We start from the raw sequence: 22,380 nt of genomic DNA, 5'->3' as shown, positions 1-22,380 counted from the left end.
AAACAAAGTATGCTTGCATTCAGCTATATTTGTATTACTCTGAAATGTATACTTTTATTTTAACAAAAAATATTTCGCACAAAATGTTCATGACCTATTTAGCTGTAGGTATTTATTTACATACTTTCAGGTGGGAACTATATTGGCTATTTACAAACTACGGGGAACATATTTACTGTGACACGAGGGTCCGTGGATCAGGTAAAATGATCCTTGCTACCTAGCTATGTTGTTGCCTATATTTTTACTATTTATTCAATCTGACAGTTTTAATTTAGTATAACCTGTATATTAATGAACTATTCTAACCATTGTGTTATCTCATATTTTTGATTACGCAGTATTTAGCTACGATTTATCATTAAGCTAAGTCGTGCTAGTTCAAGTAACGCTAACGTTATAGCTAGCTAACGGAGTTAGTTACAGCAAGACAGACAGCTAGCTAGACCTCTGTTGCTGAACAAACACAATGTTTTTTATCTTGTCGATTAGCTGCTAGTATTGTCTGTCCAACTCTGTCGCGTATATAGCTAGATAGCCTTGCTTACAGTAGGTTACGGATAATCAGTCTTACAAGCCCGTATTAATATAGCTGACGATGACGAATAGTAGCCTAACTATTATAGAAGGAAACCTAACTAGTAGTAGCAGATAATGTAGGCCTGTTTGTTAGTAGCGAGTTTCTGAACCAGAATCTTGGCACAGAGAAGAAACATCAAGTCGGTTTTGTAATGTCAAACACTAATGTTAAAATACGTTCGTTACTTAAGAAATTAGAATTTTCCTGGCCAGTTATTGCAATTGCTGCATTTACACATACTTTATTTGCACGTAAAAAACGTTATCTGTAATATTCAAGTATTATGTAAAGCTGTTGTCAGCCGACCAGGTCGTGGCAATAATACATTATTTTATTGCAGGCGCCGAAGGTACATTTAGCGCATGCACGCAAGTAATATTTTTATTTATTTTATTTTTTACAAAAACCCAGCGGGCATTCTGTTCCTCCGAGTTCCATAAAGGGAAGCGCAAAATATTCTGACGGTATACTAGTTGGGGAAGGATAGTCAGACAGGAGAGCGTTTTCGTGTGTTGCTTTAGTGACTCCTTGTGGTTGCTCGTGCGTCTGCAAGCATATTTGTAGTCATCAACTATATCCATGCTCAAGCCAGCTGAACGATCAGGCAATCCATAACAAACTCACTTATATGTCTACGGAGTCCTGACAGAATTTGACAGGTGTAAGCTTTTTTTGTAATAGTGCCATCGTGCCCTTTGATAGACTATTAGGTAGTTTCAACATTGTATTTATGCAAATCAAATCTTCTCCTTAAGGGATTAATTGATTTGGGATTGTGCCTGTCTTCATCTGTCTTTGTAATATTTATCTTCTCTGATGATGCAGGCCTTAACCAGTGGTGGCTTGTTATGTAATTGACTGAAAGAGTACAGTAACATAATGTGTGTTATGTTATATAATTAGGGATTACTTGGAATCTGTGCAGACATTGTACAAAATGTCAGGCATAAGCAGTGTCTGAACAGAGGAAAGCTGTTCCAGAAGAGCTGTTATATGGAGGCATTGCTAACTGCAGACCTTATCTCTCAGGCACCTCTATGCCACCACCTACTGGGACTTCATTTCTAGACGCAGGGACTCCCTACCACAGGGCCGCAGACTGGTACTTGACCACAGTTTGCTACCTGACCGCCAGGTTTTGACATATATTTTTATCTCCCCAGCCTTGTGAGAGGAGCAAATCTTTGACACCCTGAAGCATTTTTTTTTACTAAGTTACACCCACCACACTTGCAGACTGGATGAAGTTAATTTCCATCTACTTTTTGACATTCTCATAAGAGTCAACAAAAGAGAGCACCGTTATATTTACAGTGGAACATGTACATGTTGTGATTTATATATAATGTTTGTAACCATTTTAACAAATTCACTAACCATGATTTGCCTAAGAAATTTGAACACAACTGAGGTCTGACATTGACCTATGGTCAACTAACTTTGCTAGAAACCGAAGTCCCTTGTTTCTGTTGCCTGCATGTATAAGGGATACATCATGCAGGTATCCTAGAATGGTGCCTTGAATTTATATAAATTGATATAACATTCACCCAAGGCAAGTTGTCTTACTAGATAGGGATTAACTTTGCAAGCCAGAATGCATTTATGGTTGTATAAAATCACAATGAATACTTGTGGAAGCAGATGTTTTCAGTGCACAGTACATGCTCTGGGGAAAATGTGTTTCGATGGGTGGGGAAAGAAAGATTGAGAACCCTTGCTCAAGAGTCTAGCTCTAATCTGTAAGGCACATAGAGATCCTTTTAAATTACTAGAGGGGATATGGTTTCTTGTAGCAGAGAGATTATGACTGCCACAATGAGTGCCAACTACACCCCTAGCATAGAGTGTGCTGGAGATCTCTAGTGGTAAAAAGGATGTTTATTTATCACTACCAGTCAAAGGATTGGACATGTCTACTCATTCAAGGTTATTACTATAATTGTAGTATTTTCCACATTTTAGAGAAATCATGAAGATATTAAACCTATGAAATAATACATGTAATCATCAGCATCTGTAGGAACTCCTTCATGACTTTTGGAAAAGCATTCCTAGTGACTACCTCATGAATCTCGTTGAGAGAATGCCAAGTGTGCAAAGCTATTGTAAAGAGAAAGGTGGCTGGTTTGAAGAATTTACAATATGAAATATATTTTTCGCTTATTACATGATTCCATAGGTTTTCTTTTTATAGTTTTGATGTCTTCATTATTGTTCTACAATGTGGAAAATAGTAAAAAATTAAGATATACCCTTGAATGAGTAGGTGTGTCCAAACCTCTCCCTGGTACTGTTAAGTTTGGGATAATCAACAAGGTAGGTTAGGATATATAATTGGCACTCACTTTCCTTATTGTTATTGTTGGACTCCAACTTGATTAATAGGGGGAATCAGACATTGACTTATGCGTGTGATGTTTACTACAAAATGGAGATTGCCTCGATGGCATTGCTCCTTAGGTGGGTAATTATTTAATCATTTTAAAATGGTTTCTTGCTGGTAGGATGGTCAGGTTCCATGTCTTTCCAAAATGGTAATGTGTGCAAGGCATTAGTATTTAGAAAGAGCTCTGCCATCAGTAGGTTAGTTACCCTCAGCTAATACCACCTAAGGCTATCCTTATTTCAGCACATTTTAGAGTGGCCTTTTATTGTGGCCATCTTAAGGCACACCTGTGCAATAATCTGTGAGGTGGATGGATTATCTTGGCAAAGAAGTGCTCACTAACACATTCAGACAGATTTGTGAACAATATTTGAGAAAAATAGGCCTTTTGTGTACATATAGAAAGTCTTAGATCTTTGAGTTCAGCTCATGATAAATGGTAATTTAAATGGATAATTTTGTTCAGTGTATCTTTTAATTTGACAGCTAACGGTAGACAGCAACACTACATACACTTTTTTTCTAAATTGACAGCTAGAGGGAGGTAGAGTCTCATAGATTACACAGGCTCTAAAGACTCATATCTTTTTCCAGTCTTGTACCATGTTTATTTTACCTCTGATTTTCTCTGTTTTCCTCTCTGCATTCACCGCTGTTTCACTGCTGAATTATTTTCTGTTCAACAGATGATTTCTTGACTTGGTGTCTGCGGTCTACCTGTTTGTGTTGAGTAAAGTAAGTCCTTAGTCCTCACTGTATCTCCATTTGTGATGGCTCCATTCAACTTGAATGGGGAAATCTGCAGGTGCTACATCCATGATCTCAATATTTCCAGAATTTGACATCCGAAGGCTTAGAAACGAGTACAATTTTATCCCTTTTGGCATCACCACATCACCCAATCCTGATTTATCCAAATAATCAATGAACAGGGATTGATGCTGCCTGTAATCACATCTTTCAACATGGACAATGACATGTTCTCTCAGTTTAATCTGTCCACAAGATTAAAACATGCATTTTTGATTTATAAATGAATGATGTGTATCTATTGATTCTTGAAGATTATACAGCATACATTTATCTTCTCCATAATAGGCTTGTTGCCCCCCCAAAGTTTGTAGGCTAACCTTAAATAGCAAACCTTGTCATTGTGATATGGCTGGTGGAAGGCATTCATAGCTCATTTTATGTTTTTTGGACTGGTTGTAGGCTGTTCGTTATTGTCTCAAATGCTTATTGTCCCTTAACCAACTGTTTGTTGTAAAGATATGCATTCTAGCATGTATTTCCTGTAGTCCATTGTGGATGCTATTTGAGGCTGTCTGACCAGTTTAATTCAAGTGCTCTTTTCTTTAAGGAGTGAGATGGCAGTGCCAGTGGCCGGGGGTGTAGACCTTAGTCGGAAATTTGTGTCAGAGGCCGAGATCGAGGAGAAGAGGAAGCTGAGACAGGAGGAATGGGAAAAGGTTAGGAAGCCTGAGGATCCAGAAGGTGAGTCTCCTGTCCCAGTAACTGGCAGCCAAGGGCACCACGTATACACGCTACATCTTTCACTGGTCTCCTCGAAGCCGCTGCATGTCTCAGGTCTTCGTGTGTTTCTGCTGTCTTCCTGACTCAGAGGTGCCTGAGGAAGAGTATGATGGGCGTACCCTCTATGAACGGCTACAGGAGCAGAAAGACAAGAAGCAGGAAGAGTATGAAGAGCAGTTTAAATTCAGTAAGGCTCACTGATGTGATTCTTTCAGCTGCTCTCCATTTTCCTTCCTATGTTCTGGGCATTGGATGTCTTGAGTTGACACACACATCTCACATCTACGGCATGGATGGTCCTGTTATGAACTCTGGTCCTGTTATGAACTCTGGTCCTGTTATGAACTCTGGTCCTGTTATGAACTCTGGTCCTGTTATGAACTCTGGTCCTGTTATGAACTCTGGTCCTGTTATGAACTCTGAACCTGTTTGTGTGAACTGATGGAACAGCAGTGTGTTTGACTGCGTCTGAAGAGGTGCAGCATTAGTTTATGATCTGGTCTTGGGAATGATTAGCGCCTGCTCCTTGGCATAACAGCTTCCCTGTCTTTCAGTTTCCCTGCTGACCAGCCCACTATTACTAATCACCATATGTGTCTTCTGAAGCTAAATGCTCTTTAACCAAGGACAATTCTGGAGAAAATATTAAAACTGTTTGTTTGTATTTACAAATGGAATAATTCATAATATAAGTTAAGATGATCATGGTGTGGTTGTATTGGCACTACCATACTTAGATATTGTTTCCATGGTAATGTCTCTTTATACTACAGAAAACATGGTAAAAGGCCTGGATGAGGATGAGTCTCACTTCTTGGACGAGGTCTCCAGGCAACAGAGTCTGGTGGAGAAACAACGTAGAGACGAGGAGCTGCATGAGCTAAAAGAGTATAGAATATCCTTTCAGAATCTGCTGTAAACTCTCTCTCACACAGACAGGCAGCAAAAACAGTGCGCACATTTTCCTGTCATTCTGTTGAGTGCTAAAAATATATATAAATAAAATGTCAAGTGGGCATGAGTCCCATAAATAATGGATATACAGTAAGTGTGTGGATGTGAAGGCCAATGACCCTCATTCTCTGTCTGTCTCCACACTGTCACTTTTCTTTGGTTGAGTTGAGCTTTCTGCTCTTTGTCAGTATATTAGGCTTGTCCTACCCCTCAACTCCCACAACCAGCTTAGTTAAGCTGATGGCCAGGAGGAGGCTGTCAGAGTGTACAGGCTTCAGGTTGGAATGGCTGCTCTTCCCTCTTGTTACTGCTTTCAAAACATGTCATCCAGTAGCTACCCTTTGTAAAACAGAAACACATACTGTACAACCACAGTTCATATGATGAGACACTGTTACGTCCAACAGCCTGGATAACAGGACAGTTTAAATTAGCATCAACACTGACCGTCAGTTGCAACCTCCTTTGGATTGTTATTGTGATGACCTCACTGAGGAGATTATTAGCCACTCAGTTCGCAATGTTCCTGCTTTGAAGTACTTTTGCAGATTGATTGTTGCTGGTTTGATCTTCAGGAAGGACATTTTGTGAAGCAAAATATTTTGATTTTAATGCATCTACTTTAAAGTGCACATTACGCTTTGCATGTCCGCTAAACTGATATTATGTATGTAAATGTATGCAAATCTGCTCTCACGTCACAGATATCTCAGGACCGCTTAGAGCCGTGGTCCTGTGGTGCTTCATTCTAAATGTAGCTATAGCTTAAAACGTCACTGGCTTGATGGCTGGCCTTATTTGCCTGTCAGTCACATACAGTGGTGAAGAAAGGGGCGTGGCCAGATGTTACACTATCATGTAAAGCAGTGGGCGTGGTCAAACCATTATGTTATCAATTGAAACTGAGGGCGTGGTCAGACCATTATGCTGTCACGGAAATGAGCAATGTTCCCTACGTCTCTCTCTCTCTTCACTGACAATCAGGTTTGTCTGCAGATGGAGGAGGATGTGTTGTCTTGGCAACCGACTCCTACAGCGGGCTGGTTTGTATGCTGATGGGAGACAGTTTGAAGCGCTTACCGCTGAGAGTCATCGAGCCAGATCCTCTTTCCTAATATTGTAATTTGTCCTAGTTCAGATAGTTTTCCCACCAGTGTCACAGATTTTTCTTAGCTTCAAAGTATGTCAGTTTTCCAGGGCAGGGGTGGAGGCCCAAAGATGGAATAGTAAGTGTAAGGAGTTGACTGGGTTTAGGTGGACACACCTTGACTGTGGCTCAATGAAGCCAAAAAGCTCTGTGTGTTCCACCTCCCCTGGACTCAGTCATTCAAGCATAGTTGACCATTCCATTGTGATAGTTATAGCAGTGGGCACTGTCTCACTGGAGTCAAGTCATAATGAGACATGAAATAATAGTCAGCCATTGTCCCCATCACTCTAATCAACAGTTCATTATGACATCTAGGATCTGGACGTCTCGGTCTGCTCCGTTCCATCTCCTTAACTCCAGTGTCTCACAGTGCTCTGAAGAAGCTGGCGTCCACTGAGAGTCGTAAGGAGCCGGAGAGAAGGACTGGCGCCAAACCAGCAGAGGTCAAGACCAGTCACCTGTCCCAGGCACACTTGTTGGCCGGGGCAGTAAAGCGACGCAGGTGCGGCCCGGAGCCACGCCTATAACCCTGTTAATAGTCTCCAACTCTCATGGTCACTGCTTCCAATGCGTCTGGATACGGTGTTAGATTAATGGGGTTGGGCTGTGGATGGCAACTAGTGAATGGACCTGTGGTCTTACCTTCCTCTCCCCAACAGCTCTTCACAGTCCTCAGACAGTAGCAAGAAACAGAAGGTCGAAGAGCCAGGCGCTGGAAACGGGAGCCGGACAGGTGGGTTGGGATTCTCATAAAGTCACCGCCGAGCGCTCTCCTGACCAACCCCTATCTGACACGTACTCCCGCGTTAACTGACCCCAGTGATTGTGACTGACAGTGGTTTGTGCTCTCAGAGCAGGAGGCGGGCGGAGGCGCGGGTGAGCAGGGCTCCGCGGTAAAGACAACAGGCGTCCTCCACCTCCCCTCAGCTGCCGTGTGTGTGGGCATCCTGCCGGGCCTGGGAGCCTACTCCGGCAGCAGCGACTCTGAGTCCAGCAGCGACAGCGAAGGTAGCGTGGATGGGAGCATCTTTCCCATAAAGAGATACAGAGTCTGCAGATAGACACACATACATGCAAAAAGAGGCCGCAAACACCTATACTCACAGTGCTTTGACAGATGTGTGAGTCACTAATAAAGTCATCAAGCCCTTTCGTGGTCTTTTCCCGGCCGTGCGCTGCATAGCTTGTTGTGATTTCCTTTCTTTATAATCACTAAATCTGAATTAAAACCTGTGAAATGAACTTCAATAGCATTGTGGTTTTGGTGTTGTGCTTTCAAACGTGACATCCCCTTCCTTCCAATATTACGTCTCATGCAGTTTAAATCCCTGGCAGCCTAACCTGAGGACATCCCCCTGCAGCTGCAGCTGTGCTATTGGTCAAGGGGAACAGTGATTGACAGCTGTGGATCAAGGACAAGACTGCTAGATTGTCACATCACATTTATACCGTACCTTAGATATCATCAAGAAAGCAAGCCAGAGCTTTTTGGGCCGTCTCAGGTGCAATGTGGTCATGTGTTTCCCTTTATTTCTGTCCTGTTTCTGTTGGATGAATCCGCGCAAACAATGCTGGATTTTAATGGACTTCTTTTCATGGAAATCTGTGTTTGATGGTTGGAAGGTCAAGGCTTGGGAAGAAGGAAATAAAGTTATATTTGGTTCGTCTGTTAGTTGTATTTCCTGTACGGAGTTTGTGTACATGAGTGCATGAATGAATGTCAAATAATAAATGGAATGAAATGGCTCCAGTTTTAATAAAATGGAAGTGACTTCTGTTTCTGTTTCACTAATTTTTGTGCAATTGGTTAATAGTGACAAAAAGGCTATGAAGGTTTAGTGTGGTGATATACCTTTTCATACTGGGCAAGAATATGGTTATACTGGATACACATTTTATGAAAATATTCTCAAATGGATACGTTTTAGTATATTCAACCTTCTAAATCCTGCATAGATGTTTATCTGTTCTTAACAGAGATGTGACTGAAACGGCCAACAACATTACAATGGTCCAACGTGAGGCCAGGGGATACATATAAATTATATTTTAGGCATACGTTAAGACTCAGTTGTTTCAGTTTGTGTTTTGATATGTTGGAATAGAAATGTCTGGGCACTTCAGTCTTGACTGCTGAATGTTAGAGATGGAATAGAAATGTAAAGGTCAATTCCAAATGAGTTGTCATGCGGTGTTTATGTGAGTGCAGTCTCTGCTAACCTTAGGACGTTGGCTACACACAGTGTTTAAATTATACTAATGCTTGAATTCTGCAATATGGTTTGAATGGAACTCATTATTAACACACTAGTAAAGAAAAAAACATGGTTGCCTCGCACGGCCTTACACTGTGCCTTACACTAACACTGTGCCTTACACTAACACTGTGCCTTACACTGTGCCTTACACTTACACTGTGCCTTACACTGTGCCTTACACTTACACTGTGCCTTACACTTACACTGTGCCTTACACTGTGCCTTACACTTACACTGTGCCTTACACTAACACTGCCTTACACTTACACTGTGCCTTACACTAACACTGTGCCTTACACTGTGCCTTACACTAACACTGTGCCTTACACTTACACTGTGCCTTACACTAACACTGTGCCTTACACTGTGCCTTACACTTACACTGTGCCTTACACTTACACTGTGTCTTACACTGTGCCTTACACTAACACTGTGCCTTACACTTACACTGTGCCTTACACTAACACTGCCTTACACTTACACTGTGCCTTACACTTACACTGTGCCTTACACTGTGCCTTACACTTACACTGTGCCTTACACTTACACTGTGCCTTACACTGTGCCTTACACTAACACTGTGCCTTACACTTACACTGTGCCTTACACTAACACTGCCTTACACTTACACTGTGCCTTACACTAACACTGTGCCTTACACTTACACTGTGCCTTACACTTACACTGTGCCTTACACTAACACTGTGCCTTACACTAACACTGCCTTACACTTACACTGTGCCTTACACTGTGCCTTACACTTACACTGTGCCTTACACTAACACTGTGCCTTACACTAACACTGTGCCTTACACTTACACTGTGCCTTACACTAACACTGTGCCTTACACTAACACTGCTTGCACAATTATTAGGCAAGTGAGTGTTCTGATCGTATTATTATTTCTATGCACATTTTCCAACTCCAAACCATATAAACTTGAATGCTCGTTGGATTTAATCATTTTCAGGTGATGTGTATTTGTGTACATATCACCTGAGAGAGCAAAGTCAGACATTGATGCAAAGATCATCTCACAAAGGGACTGACGGGTTCATCCTAGAGCTGGAATGCGAGGTTTGAGATACCGGGGTGTTGAAGTTCATGCAGTCCCCCTGGAGCTGAGTTAGAGAATTGTCACAATCTGACTGTTTTAATTCTATTGTATTTTTTTTCTTAATTGTAAAGCACATTGTATTGATTCTATGTATGAATTGTGCTATATAAATAAACTTGCTTGATTGCTAATGAGGAAGGGTGTGGCAACAGTGAACAACACCTTATATCAAGGTGTGCATAAGTATTAGGCAGCTTCATGACCTCAGGTAAAATGGGCCTAAAGAGATTTAACACTGAATTGTCATAAATTGTAAAATGCCTTTCAGACAGATGCAACACTCTTGAAATAGCTAAACTATTGAGGCGTGACCACCGGACACTCAAATGTTTTGTTGTGAATAGTCAACTGGGGTGCAAAGAATGCATGGAGAAGAAAAGATGCAAATTAACTGCAAAAGAAGAATTAAAGGTGAAGCTACCAGGAAATCATTATCCTCCAGTGCCACCATATTCCAGAACTGCAGCCTACCTGGAGTGTCCAGAAGTACAAGGTGTCAAGTGCTCAGAGACATGACCAAGATCAATAAGGCTGAAAGAAGACCAACACTGAATAAGATTCACATGTTGAAGCGTATAGATTGGGCAAAGAAATACCTGAAGACAGATTTTTCTAAGGTTTTATGGACAGATGAAATGAGAGTGACTCTTGATGGACCAGATGGATAGGCCTGTGGCCATCACTAATGGACACAGGGTACCACTTTGAGTCAGTTGCCAGCAAGGTGGGGGAGGGGTACTGGTATGGGCTGCTATCATTAAGGATGAGGTAGTTGGATCTTTTCTGTTTGAAGATGGATTGAAACTCAACTCCCATACCTACTGCCAGTTTCTGGAAGATACTTTCTTCAAGCAGTGGGACAGGAAGACGTACTCAGCATTCAAGAAGGCCATGTTCTTTATGCAGGACAATGCTCCATCACATGCATCCAGGTACTCCACTGCTTGGCTAGGAAGCAAGGGCCTCAAAGATGCCTGAATAACGACCTGGTCCCCTTCCTTACCTGACTTAAATCCTATTGAGAACTAGTGGACCCTTCTCAAACATGAGATTTACAGTCAGCGAACACAATACACCTCTCTGAACAGCATTTGAGAGGCTGTGGTTGCTGCTTCAGTGAAAGTTGATCGTGAACAGATCAAGAAACTGACAGACTTCATGGATGGAAGTCTCATGGCAGTTATTGAAAAGAAGGGTGGCTATATCAGTGATTGAATATATTATCTAATTTTGTGGCCAGAAATGTTATTTAATTTTCATTTTGTGTTACTGGATATAAAAAGTCTACACACCCCTGTTAAAATGCTAATTTCTTGTGATGTAAAAGAATGAGACAAAGATAAATCATGTCAGAACTTTCACCTTTAATGTGACCTACACCCACCTAAAGGATTATTAGGAACACCATACTAATACTGTGTTTGACCCCCTTTCGCCTTCAGAACTGCCTTAATTCTACGTGGCATTGATTCAACAAGGTGCTGAAAGCATTCTGTAGAAATGTTGGACCATATTGATAGGATAGCATCTTGCAGTTGATGCTCTATTGGGTTGAGATCTGGTGACTGTGGGGGCCATTTCAGTACAGTGAACTAATTTTCATGTTCAAGAAACCAATTTCAAATTATTCGAGCTTTGTGACATGGTGCATTATCCTGCTGGAAGTAGCCATCAGAGGATGGGTACATGGTGGTCATAAAGGGATGGACATGGTCAGAAACAATGCTCAGGTAGGCTGTGGCATTTAAATTATGCCCAGTTGCCACTAAGGGGCCTAAAGTGTGCCAAGAAAACATCCCCCACACCATTACACCACCACCACCAGCCTGCACAGTGGTAACAAGGCATGATGGATCCATGTTCTCATTCTGTTTACGCCAAATTCTGACTCGAGACCAGGCAACATTCTTCCAGTCTTCAACTGTCCAATTTTGGTGAGCTCGTGCAAATTGTAGCCTCTTTTTCCTATTTGTATTGGAGATGAGTGGTACCCGGTGGGGTCTTCTGCTGTTGTAGCCCATCCGCCTCAAGGTTGTGCGTGTTGTGGCTTCACAAATGCTTTGTTGCATACCTCGGTTGTAACGAGTGGTTATTTCAGTCAAAGTTGCTCTTCTATCAGCTTGAATCAATTGGCCCATTCTCCTCTGACCAATAGCATCAACAAGGCATTTTCGCCCACAGGACTGCCGCATACTGGATGTTTTTCCCGTTTCACACCATTCTTTGTAAACCCTAGAAATGGTTGTGCGTGAAAATCCCAGTAACTGAGCAGATGGTGAAATACACAGACCGGCCTGTCTGGCACCAACAACCATGCCACGCTCAAAATTGCTTAAATCACCTTTCTTTCCCATTCTGACATTCAGTTTGGAGTTCAGGAGATTGTCTTGACCTGGACCACACCCCTAAATGCATTGAAGCAACTTCCATGTGATTGGTTGATTAGATAATTGCATTAATGAAAAATTTAACAGGTATTCCTAATAATCCTTTAGGTGAGTGTATAAAGTGAACAATTCAATTGAAAAACTGAAAGAAAAACTGAAATCTTTGAGGGGGGAAAATTAAAATAAAAAATCTCTCAATAACCTGGTTGCATAAGTGTGCACACCCTTTAACTAATACTTTGTTGAAGCACCTTTTCATTTTATTACAACACTCAGTCTTTTGGGTAGGAGTCTATTAGCATGGCACATCTTGACTCACTCTTCTTTGCAAAAGCGCTCCAAATCTGTCAGATTGCGAGGACATCTCCTGTGCACAGCCCTCTTCAGATCACCCTACATATGTTAATTTGGATTCAGGTCTGGGCTCTGGCTGGGCCATTCCAAAATGTTAATCTTCTTCTGGTGAAGCCATGTTTTTGTGGATTTGGACGTGTGCTTTGGGTTGTTGTCATGCTGAAAGGTGAACTTTCTCTTTATCTTCAGCTCTCTAATGGACACCTGAAAGTTTTGTGCCAGAATTGCTTGGTATTTGTGCCAGAACAGCCCCAACGCATGATGCTGCCACCACAATGCTTCACTGTGGGTATGGTGTTCTTTGGGTGATGTGCAGTGTTGTTTTTACACCAAACATACCTTTTGGAATTATGGCCCAAAAGTTCAACTTTGGTTTCATCAGACCATAACACATTTTCCCACGTGCTTTTGGGAGACTTGACTTTGTTTTTGCAAACTTCAGCTTGGATGTTTTTCTTTGTATGAAAAGTCTTCCGTCTTGCCACCCTACCCCATAGCCCATTCATATGAAGAATACAGGAGATTGTTGTCACATGTAGCACACAGCCAGTACTTGCCAGAGATTCCTGCAGTTCCTTTAATGTTGCTGTAGGCCTCTTGGAAACCTCCCTGCCCAGTTTTCTTCTCGTCTTTTCATCAATTTTGGAGGGACGTCCAGTGCTTTGTAATGTCTCTGTTGTGCCATATTTTCTCCACCTGATGATGAATGTGTTCCATGGTATGTCTAATGCTTTGGAAATGACTGATATCTTTCAAGATTGTTTTTTGAAAAATGACTCTATGTGCCTTCAGAAACAACTCAGAGTAAGTAGACTTTTACCCAAATATTAATTTTGGCCGAACTATCCCTTTAAGTCTACTCATTATGACTTGACTTACATCTGTGTAGCGTTTAAACGTGAGTTTTGTGTGATCAGGCAACTGTGCAAGGCTACATTTATGCAGCAATGCTAACACTACGTTGATCTAGTCAATTGTTGTTTCAAAACCATTATGTCTTACACCAGACAATGTTCAGCTCAGCATTTTTAGGTTTACTGCTTGAATGCATATTGACTGACCACTCAATTTGTAAGCTGGTCAACCGTGTAGATTGAAACTGCTACTGTTATTTCAATCTACATGGGCAAAGTTCAGATCAACAGCAGTGTCATTGTTTATATGTTTCTTTATTATGTCTAAATTAACTTTTCATGACAATTTTCACATTAAAAAAGGGTGACATTTGTTGGTTTCTAGAGCAAGGGTTAACAACCTTTTTCCACCAGGGCCCCTTTATTCTACATTGGCTAAATGTCACACCCTCTATTCCCGGGGAAACACAACCATTACTTTTAGATCAATCACAATTTACCATACCTATGATACACCATGGGTTTGATGGTCTTAAGCCTGGCCATTGTGTTTTGTGATCTGATCAATAGGCTATGATCAAATCACTGTCTGATCTATCAACTGAAGTGAATTGTTTCCCTTATCTAACTGGTGACTCCCTATATGCTAATGAATTGACAGACATTTTTTCAAAAGTAATAAACATTTATTTTAAAACCATTACAACCAAGTCAATGGTACTGGTCAGTGAGATTAAAGACTGGTGTAATGTTAACGGTTAAATGGATTGACCATCCATATCTTTTCACGCTTTATTCATATGCAGACAAAACACGTGTCTCAATACCTCTGGAGTGTCTTGAATTCATCTGCACCTGTCTCAGAATTTGGCCACAATCAAAATGTGGAGATCAGGACAAACGGTGCATTTTAGCCCCCGGTATGTTCGGCTAGAATTGGAACTATGATTCATGAATGGTAAAAATCAATATACAGTATTTCTAAACCTGATATCACACACTCAGAAACGAAAATCATAAAACAGTGAACTCCAGAAGTGTTTGGACAGTGACACATTTTTTTATTTTTTTATTTCTTAAGTGTCAGCTTTGGTTTGAGGGTATTTTAATTTTACAGGATGAAGCATTTACAATTTCAGCAGGTTTTGCAGATAGTCTCAACATTTTGGGGGCTATCAGTATATGGGCAAAAAAGGATTTTGTGCCCAAACATTTTTGGCAACTAAAAATGGGGGGGGACTATTTTCAAAACATGATGACAATTTTCAATGGTTTGTTGTGATTAAAAATACACTGAAACTAAAACTGACAGTCAGCACTTTATCCCCATAGTCATTGCATCATTTCAAATCTAAAGCATGGGAATATCGAGCCTGAAACACTAAAGGGTTACTGTCCATATACTTTATCTCTCTTGGACTGACTACATAATCACAGAACTGTCATGATACAACCGGATGTATGAGGTAACAAGCAGCGTTAGTGTGCTGTGGGTGTCAGCATTTTTTTGAATTTCTGAATAGGAGGGCACTTTTGGCCCATATACTTTCCTGTAACTTGAAAAGAGCGGGGTGGAGCACTTTGTTTGAGTTGAAATCCTAGTTCCCTGATATAACCTTTTATGGGATTGATTTCTTGTCACACATTAATACACAGTTTTTGTCCCCTTAATACCAATAACGCATTATTTGAATTTCAAAATATATTATGTATTCATATATTTTATGGCCACAGTTTACCCATTTACCCAACAGGACAGTGTGCCATGTCAAAGCACACGTCATCTAGATCTGATTCAAGCTGAACATGTAACTTCAATTTACTCCAGTGGCCTGCACAGTCCCCAGATCCAACAGAGCACCTTTGGGACGACGTGGAACAGGAAAGAATGTGTGGCTGAAAGATCTGCATGAACTGTGATACTATCAGGTCAACATGGAGCAAAATCCCCAAAGAATGTTTCCAGCACCGAATCAAATCCATGCCACAAAGTATTCAGGCTGTTCTCGAAGCAAAACCGGTCCTACCCAATATTAGGTAAGTGTACCCTATAAAGTGGCCACTGAGTGTAAATTGCTGCTAATTGGTTCCTGTTTCAAAAATGTATTTGGTCACATTTGTGAGGGTCAAACAAAACCACAAAATCAGTGAAGAGTAACCGCATAAACTTGCAGTTAACAGTTGAAAAGAAACATCCAACCTTTGATCATGGGATTTTTGTTAATACAGTTGACACGTAGGTGGTTAGACATTAATTTCCTACTTAATGGAACAAAGATGGTGGCCAATGGAGATGAACAGCATGACAACATTAATCTGCTCTGGAATGCCTCCTGTATGTTCTAGTCAAACAAATGCAACAGTGACATTTCTGTAAGTTTAATGACCTGAGTGGGAACTTAAATGTCATGGTGAACTTTATAAATTCAATAACAACACCTTAAAGGTAGCCAACAAGTACAACAAATTACAATTCACTGCATAAAAGATACATAAAAACATTTCCATTTCAAAACATTGAACATTGTATAAATGTACATTCAGTATACTCATTTCAAAAATTTCCCTTCAGGGGACAGCAAAGTAGTGTTCTTTGACACTTTTTTCTCCTACACAAAATCTTGCTTTCAAATAAGTAAAAAAAAAAAATCTGATAAATACATATAAAAAAAACATTTCATGCACTTTTTTGTTGTTTTGTAAACAGTAAGTAGATATTTGCAACATGCATGATGAACCGAGGCCTGGGGTTTCACTCTGATGCTGTGTTGCTAGGCGACAGGTTCCTCTGTTTGAAATACTGAGTGACCTGTTGCGGCAGCTCAGCCAATACTGATTTAGCTAAAGTTTCCTTCGGAGCCTGTGAGAACATGACAGGGAAAAAAAGCCACAGGAGATCTACATTTCAGTGATTGTACAAGAATGAGAATGTATTCAAATCAACTTTGCTCTAGTAAATGGTTTGGGACAAAAGACAGTATGAAAGTCAGTCCAGAGATTTCTCTGTGTGTGATCTCTCCTGCTGATGGGTAAGATAATTATGCATTTTTACAGAATGATGGACTAATACCACACACATTAAGGAATATTTTAGTGACTGGAAGTGGTGCATTTGTATGTGTATTTAATGTGTGATATTCATTGGTAAATGATTTTTGAAATATACATATTTATTAGAGAATGTATTTAGATTTTTGAGAATTTTTCTAGAAGCATGTCAGTCAACTAGGCGGACATTTTTCTAAAACGTCTGATTTACTGAAAATCAGGTAAAATCCCAAACAATAATAAAATAGCTGTAATGTATTAGACCTTTTTTCTGATAATAAAGTACTCTTAAGACAGGAATAGGGTGGTAATATTATATAGGGGTCATTTCAACCATGTTCCTCCAGCAATTTGAACAATGTTGGGAACCATTACATTTCTCACACAGCTACTTCATTTCTAAAGAAGTATTTATGGTTAAATTGCCATTGTGTATATTTCCCATTACATTTCCAGGAGTTGCCAATTATCTGCACAAAGACATTTTGGACTTGATTCACACGGCCATATGTCCATAAATAATTGGGACGTACAACCGAATAAGGGGTCTGGAAATCTCAACGGCACAGAAATGTCATATACAGCCTTGGAAGTATTCAGACCCCTGACTAAATTGCTCATACTACTCAATTACAAATGGTACAACATATTTCAAACATGCACTGAAAAAGAGCTTGAATAAGTAGCTATACTATCATCTTGGATTCTGGTGTAGGGGTCTATTAGACCCTGTAAATATAGACACGTGTTTACTTATCTTCTGCATCCAGCCTTTCTCCATTTAGATCAATATTTTAATCCTATCACTCCTGACTCTGGACCACACATCTCCTGGCTATGTGGGTTAGGGCCCCGGCTTGGCCAGCTGCCCATGCCCTTCCTGTCTGATTCCATCAACAAAACTGTCCTCTGACTCTGTTTCCTACTTTCCTGATGTGAATATAATCAACAATAATATGTTGCCTTAGTATCAAGCCCATTGATGCAGTAAATACATCACTGGAGCAATCGGGGGCAACAGAAGTCATTATATGCAAATAGTGAAAAAACAAAAAAACAAGATCTAATAAAGTATTCAGACCCCATTACATTCTTCACATTTTGGGGTGTTATAGACTCAAATTTGCAACAGATGGACTTCAAGTTATAATCAAGTTAAAAAAGCATCAGGGATTATCAAAGACACAGGACCCATCAGAGCTCAGTTTGTCATGGCCAAGGGACTGAATACTTATGTACAATGACGTATTCACATATTTCATTAAATTGGCACAGATTTCTAAATGTTGCTGTTAAGATTAATAATACTCTGGCATTAAGGTTATGGTTAAGTGTTGATGTTAGGGTTAAGTTAAGGTAATGTATTAATGTATTAAGGAAACAGAGTAAGGCTTAGGTATCCCTCTTAGGATTGGGCATTCTTTTCACATGGTCAAATTAAGGGTTAAGGTTTTGTAAAGGCTTAAACATGAAAGTTCTTTGACTTGCCATGAATTTAAAATCAAAACCTTTCAGGTAAGAGAATGCCATCCTTGCCATAATGACTTGAATCTTTAAATGTGTATTTGGTATTAGTGTACTGAGTTTGAAATCATAAAACCGCAATCCTTGGGTATATATGATTCTCATCTGCAGGACTAGTGTGTTTTTCCTGCGGATGGACTAAAGCTTGACTGTGCATGTGCATTTCTCCGACTGGTAAGGAAGTCACATGACCCTCAGATCGCCCACTCCAACTCCCACATCCATTGCTGTTTACACTCGTGACTGAATTCAATTCACCATGCACCATCTGTAATTATTCCAGCAGCAACGTGCTGTGCAAAAAGTTGACATTTTAATGCAAAACAGTAAAATACAAAGTAAAAAAAAATTGTAGCTGAAATATGGGGCTTAATTCAAATACCCTGTTTAAAAAAACACCCAGACTGGCATTAGGTCCTGAATGAAGATTCCCACTACCACCAGGGTGAGCCTCCTCACAAGAACACCTTCACTGTTCACCATTAGAAGTGTCTGGGAACAGGATAACCATTGTAAATGAAGGCACAGAGTAAATATTGCTTTGGGCAGCCTGAATGAATACCAGCCTTAGGTAGTTTCAACTGAGCCAACTGTGAATGCAGTCTCAACATTTGAGGGAGCCCTGCCCTTAATTGTCAATTGTGCTATAAAGCGGATCAGGGAAATGGATTGAATTTAGCCCCTTGACTAGAAGGCAATGAACACAATACTAATATGTAACCTCCCTTTTAACATCTCAGACACTCACATTTCGGAAGTCCCTGAAGGGAACAAACTGCACGATGTCTCTGACTGCCTCCTCTCCTGTGTATGAGCGTAACACACTGCTGTCCCCATCCAGGAACTCCATGGCGGCAAAGTCTGCATTACCCACTCCAATGATGATGATTGACATGGGGAGTTTGGCTGCCTGGACAATGGCATGGCGGGTCTCGTCCATATCACTGATCACCCCATCTGTGATGATCAGCAGAGTAAAGTATTGCTAAAAGGGAAAAAGACAGAGACAGGAAGGGAGAAGGCGGGGATTAAGCTTTAGGGATGGTGTGAAGGAGATTTGAGGGGGAATACATTCTTGTTGGGACGGAGCAGAAAAGACTGGAAAAATTGTTTAGACAGAAATAACCTTTTGCCACCATAAATGACAGCATTCAGTAGATCCATGTGGATTACAGTGCCAGTATGATGGCTATAACCCCACTTCTAAGGTGACAATGGCGCTGGAAAACCACTTAATAGGAAGGCAATTCAAGCTCTGTTACCGTGTCCTCATTGTGAACTCAGACAGCGCTCAGTAGATGCACATTTCTTTAATTGCTTTTTATGGACATTAACTCAAAACGCCATAGAAGAGCACAGTCAGATTATGGATGATTGCATTACGTTGTGCAGAAATTGTTGTACATGTGGAGAGGAAAGATGAGAGAGAAGATGAGAAGGAAAAAGGAGGAGCTTTAACACTATCCCATTACAATCCTACAAAATAGGAGGGGGGGGGGGGTTTATATAGTCATACACAATCTCCGGCTCCTGTTCTTTCTGCTCTAGTGTGTTCATATTTAGCATGGAGATTTACATTTGCTCAGTGTGGCATCATAATGAAATCTTCTCTTAGCTGTAAGGCCGGTTAGAGAGCAGACGGCAGCACAGTCACACTGAATTATCTCACACACGACCTGGAGGATTAACTTGCTGTGGCCTCCAAAAAAGACCCACTCCTGCACGCACAGAAGTCAAAGGCTGAACTGGTGTTGAGGATCAACAGATTTCTTAATCATGCTGCGATGCAGAGCAAAAAGGCAGTAAAAGCATGCCTAAGTGATTGCCAACCGCCTGGCACAATGAAAAGCTATGGTTGGTTGACCTCTATCCAGTTCATTAGGTTTATTATGGCCATGTCCAAACCAAGAGGGTCAGAGACAACAACAGCTGTGTAGGATAAGAGGAACACACGTCCTCAACCACACAGGAACTGAGTGACAGGACAAACCTTGGCACTTCCTGTGTTCCATACTCACAGTACACAAAATAGCGACTCTTAGGGCAGAGTACTTCAAAACATACCTTGCATAACAAAGAGTAAAAGAAATATGATTTTATCCCCCCAAATGGAGGTCCTTGTTCTTCCAACTGTTTTCTGTTCTCTATATAGCATGGGAAGACTAGAACTGGTAGTCATTTACATGCTAAGGATAGCATGGTGAGACTAGAACTGGTAGTCATTTACATGGTAAGGATAGCATGGTGAGACTAGACCTGGTAGTCATTTACATGGTAAGGATAGCATGGTGAGACTAGAACTGGTAGTCATTTACATGCTAAGGATAGCATGGGGAGACTAGACCTGGTAGTCCTTTACATGGTAAGGATATCATGGGGAGACTAGACCTGGTAGTCATTTACATGGTAAGGATAGCATGGTGAGACTAGACCTGGTAGTCATTTACATGGTAAGGATAGCATGGTGAGACTAGACCTGGTAGTCATTTACATGGTAAGGATAGCATGGTGAGACTAGACCTGGTAGTCATTTACATGGTAAGGATAGCATGGTGAGACTAGAACTGGTAGTCATTTACATGATAAAGATAGCATGGGGAGACTAGACCTGGTAGTCATTTACATGGTAAGGATAGCATAGGGAGACTAGACCTGGTAGTCATTTACATGGTAAGGATAGCATGGTGAGACTAGACCTGGTAGTCATTTACATGGTAAGGATAGCATGGTGAGACTAGACCTGGTAGTCATTTACATGGTAAGGATAGCATGGTGAGACTAGACCTGGTAGTCATTTACATGGTAAGGATAGCATGGTGAGACTAGACCTGGTATTCATTTACATGGTAAGGATAGCATGGTGAGACTAGACCTGGTAGTCATTTACATGGTAAGGATAGCATGGGGAGACTAGAACTGGACTTGTGATTCAGATATTTTTTTTCCTTGGCACTCAAGTGAACGGGTGTCTCTCAAAGGCAATGTTACTGCATTTTCAAAGTAAATTTGTCAATAATTCCATTAATATTCTTGATAACGAATGTTGGCTAAATACCTCTGCTCATGGCTCTATATTGAAAATACTTTAATAGAATAACAAAATGTCTGACAATAAATAATGTAAATATATATATATCATCAGAATTTCTACACAGAAAGTGACACATTCTTTATTTCTCTGTAATCCAGCATTTTGATTTTAAATTAAAACTAAGTGGTTAAAGTGCTGAATGCCAGCTTATACTTTGAGGGTATTTTCATCCATATCAGATGGCGCCACCTCCGTGACAAAACGCTTTTAGTACATCTTGCCAGAAGAAAGCCTCTCATCAAGGCATAAACATAAGCGCCTGGAGTTTTTAAATTAAATTGGAACTTTGATTGGACAGATGAAACAAATGGAACAAAGGTCAGATGAAAGTCCATGCAGAACATAATCTTATATGATGGTGGATATGTAATGTTATGGAGCATTGTTATGGATACATGGAATCATGGAATACCAAAACAATTTAGACCAGCAGGACAATAATGGCTCTTCCACAATAAATCCACAAAAATTTTCAATGACCACAGGATCAAGCTTTTGCAATGGCCATCCCAGTCCCCTGACCAGGGGCGGACTAGCCATCGGGAGGTTTGGGACTTTTTCCCAGGATGATCCGAATTTTTTAGGCCGCTCGGCTTGACTTCAACTTCTCTCTCCCTGTTTTTCTGGCTCACAAAGCTCTACACAACGGCTACTCATATTTCAATATTGAAGGAAGAGGAGAAGTGACCCCTGCATAATAGAATTTGTCCAACATTTGTGCAGAACGGGATTGGTCAATATCTTAGGCAACGTTTTTGTTGTATTTGCTGCTTTCTTAACATACATTTGCGGTTAATATGGAGAGAAAGGGGAAAGGTGGTGGGGAGAAGGTAAGAGAAAAACCACAACATTCTCTTGAAGCAGATGATGCCAAGTGCAGCACCATAATGGAGACGTTTCGACGGCCTATTTAGAACGCTGCTGACGGTGCTTCTCCATCTCACAGGCAGACTCAGCCCAAAGGTGATTTTCCTGTCAGACCTACTCCGGTAGTCCTACAACAGTGGCGGGAAAACGGCACACATGATATCGCGCTTAACTCGCTAGCTTCCCATTTATCTTAGTGGTGTTCATTATAATGCTATATTAAAATCTAGCGATATTTTCTTGTACTGTTGGTAAATGTTGAATGCATCTGCC

The 22,380-nt window shown here is 40.7% G+C and overlaps 2 protein-coding genes across 7 annotated transcripts in view; one reads left to right on the top strand and one right to left on the bottom strand.

Moving 5' to 3' along the window:
- The first annotated feature begins 136 nt into the window (after window positions 1-136).
- psme3ip1 (proteasome activator subunit 3 interacting protein 1) lies at window positions 137-8,383 on the top strand. Of its 6 annotated transcripts, none has more exons than XM_010883988.3 (9): window positions 137-201; window positions 3,656-3,704; window positions 4,330-4,463; window positions 4,591-4,689; window positions 5,276-5,397; window positions 6,975-7,108; window positions 7,266-7,339; window positions 7,459-7,614; window positions 7,942-8,383. In XM_010883988.3, the coding sequence occupies exons 3-9, from the start codon at window positions 4,337-4,339 to the stop codon at window positions 7,944-7,946; spliced, it is 717 nt and encodes a 238-aa protein (XP_010882290.1). In that variant the 5' UTR covers window positions 137-201; window positions 3,656-3,704; window positions 4,330-4,336; the 3' UTR covers window positions 7,947-8,383. The 6 variants fall into 6 exon arrangements, with proteins under 6 accessions (XP_010882290.1, XP_010882289.1, XP_010882285.1 ...); XM_010883987.3 differs by having other exon boundaries at window positions 7,926-8,383; XM_010883983.4 differs by lacking the exon at window positions 7,942-8,383 and having other exon boundaries at window positions 7,459-7,854.
- Window positions 8,384-13,443: 5,060 nt separating this feature from the next.
- The window catches only part of cpne2 (copine II), a 43,419-nt gene continuing 34,482 nt past the window's right edge, over window positions 13,444-22,380 (bottom strand). Inside the window, exons 15-16 of the mRNA XM_013138968.3 lie at window positions 18,898-19,134; window positions 13,444-16,437 (exon numbers count right to left, since the gene is read on the bottom strand). Of these exons, the coding sequence (XP_012994422.1) occupies window positions 16,330-16,437; window positions 18,898-19,134 (345 nt within the window). The 3' untranslated portion in view covers window positions 13,444-16,329. The remainder of the gene's footprint in view (window positions 16,438-18,897; window positions 19,135-22,380) is intronic.

Source organism: Esox lucius, chromosome 19, assembly GCF_011004845.1.
Source record: "Esox lucius isolate fEsoLuc1 chromosome 19, fEsoLuc1.pri, whole genome shotgun sequence".
In the NCBI taxonomy this organism is placed as follows: Eukaryota; Metazoa; Chordata; class Actinopteri; order Esociformes; family Esocidae; genus Esox; species Esox lucius.
Note: the sequence above shows the minus strand (reverse complement) of the source record. Positions and strands in the feature narration are given on the sequence as shown.

Bases quoted from the DNA above. Each gene is read 5' to 3' on its own strand.
- psme3ip1 (XM_010883983.4), top strand. From the start codon at position 4,337: ATGGCAGTGCCAGTGGCCGGGGGTGTAGACCTTAGTCGGAAATTTGTG. The intron at 5,398-6,974 runs ATATCCTTTCAG...CCAGTGTCTCAC, and splicing joins ATGAGCTAAAAGAGTATAGA to AGTGCTCTGAAGAAGCTGGC. The intron at 7,109-7,265 runs GTGCGGCCCGGA...TCTCCCCAACAG, and splicing joins GGGGCAGTAAAGCGACGCAG to CTCTTCACAGTCCTCAGACA.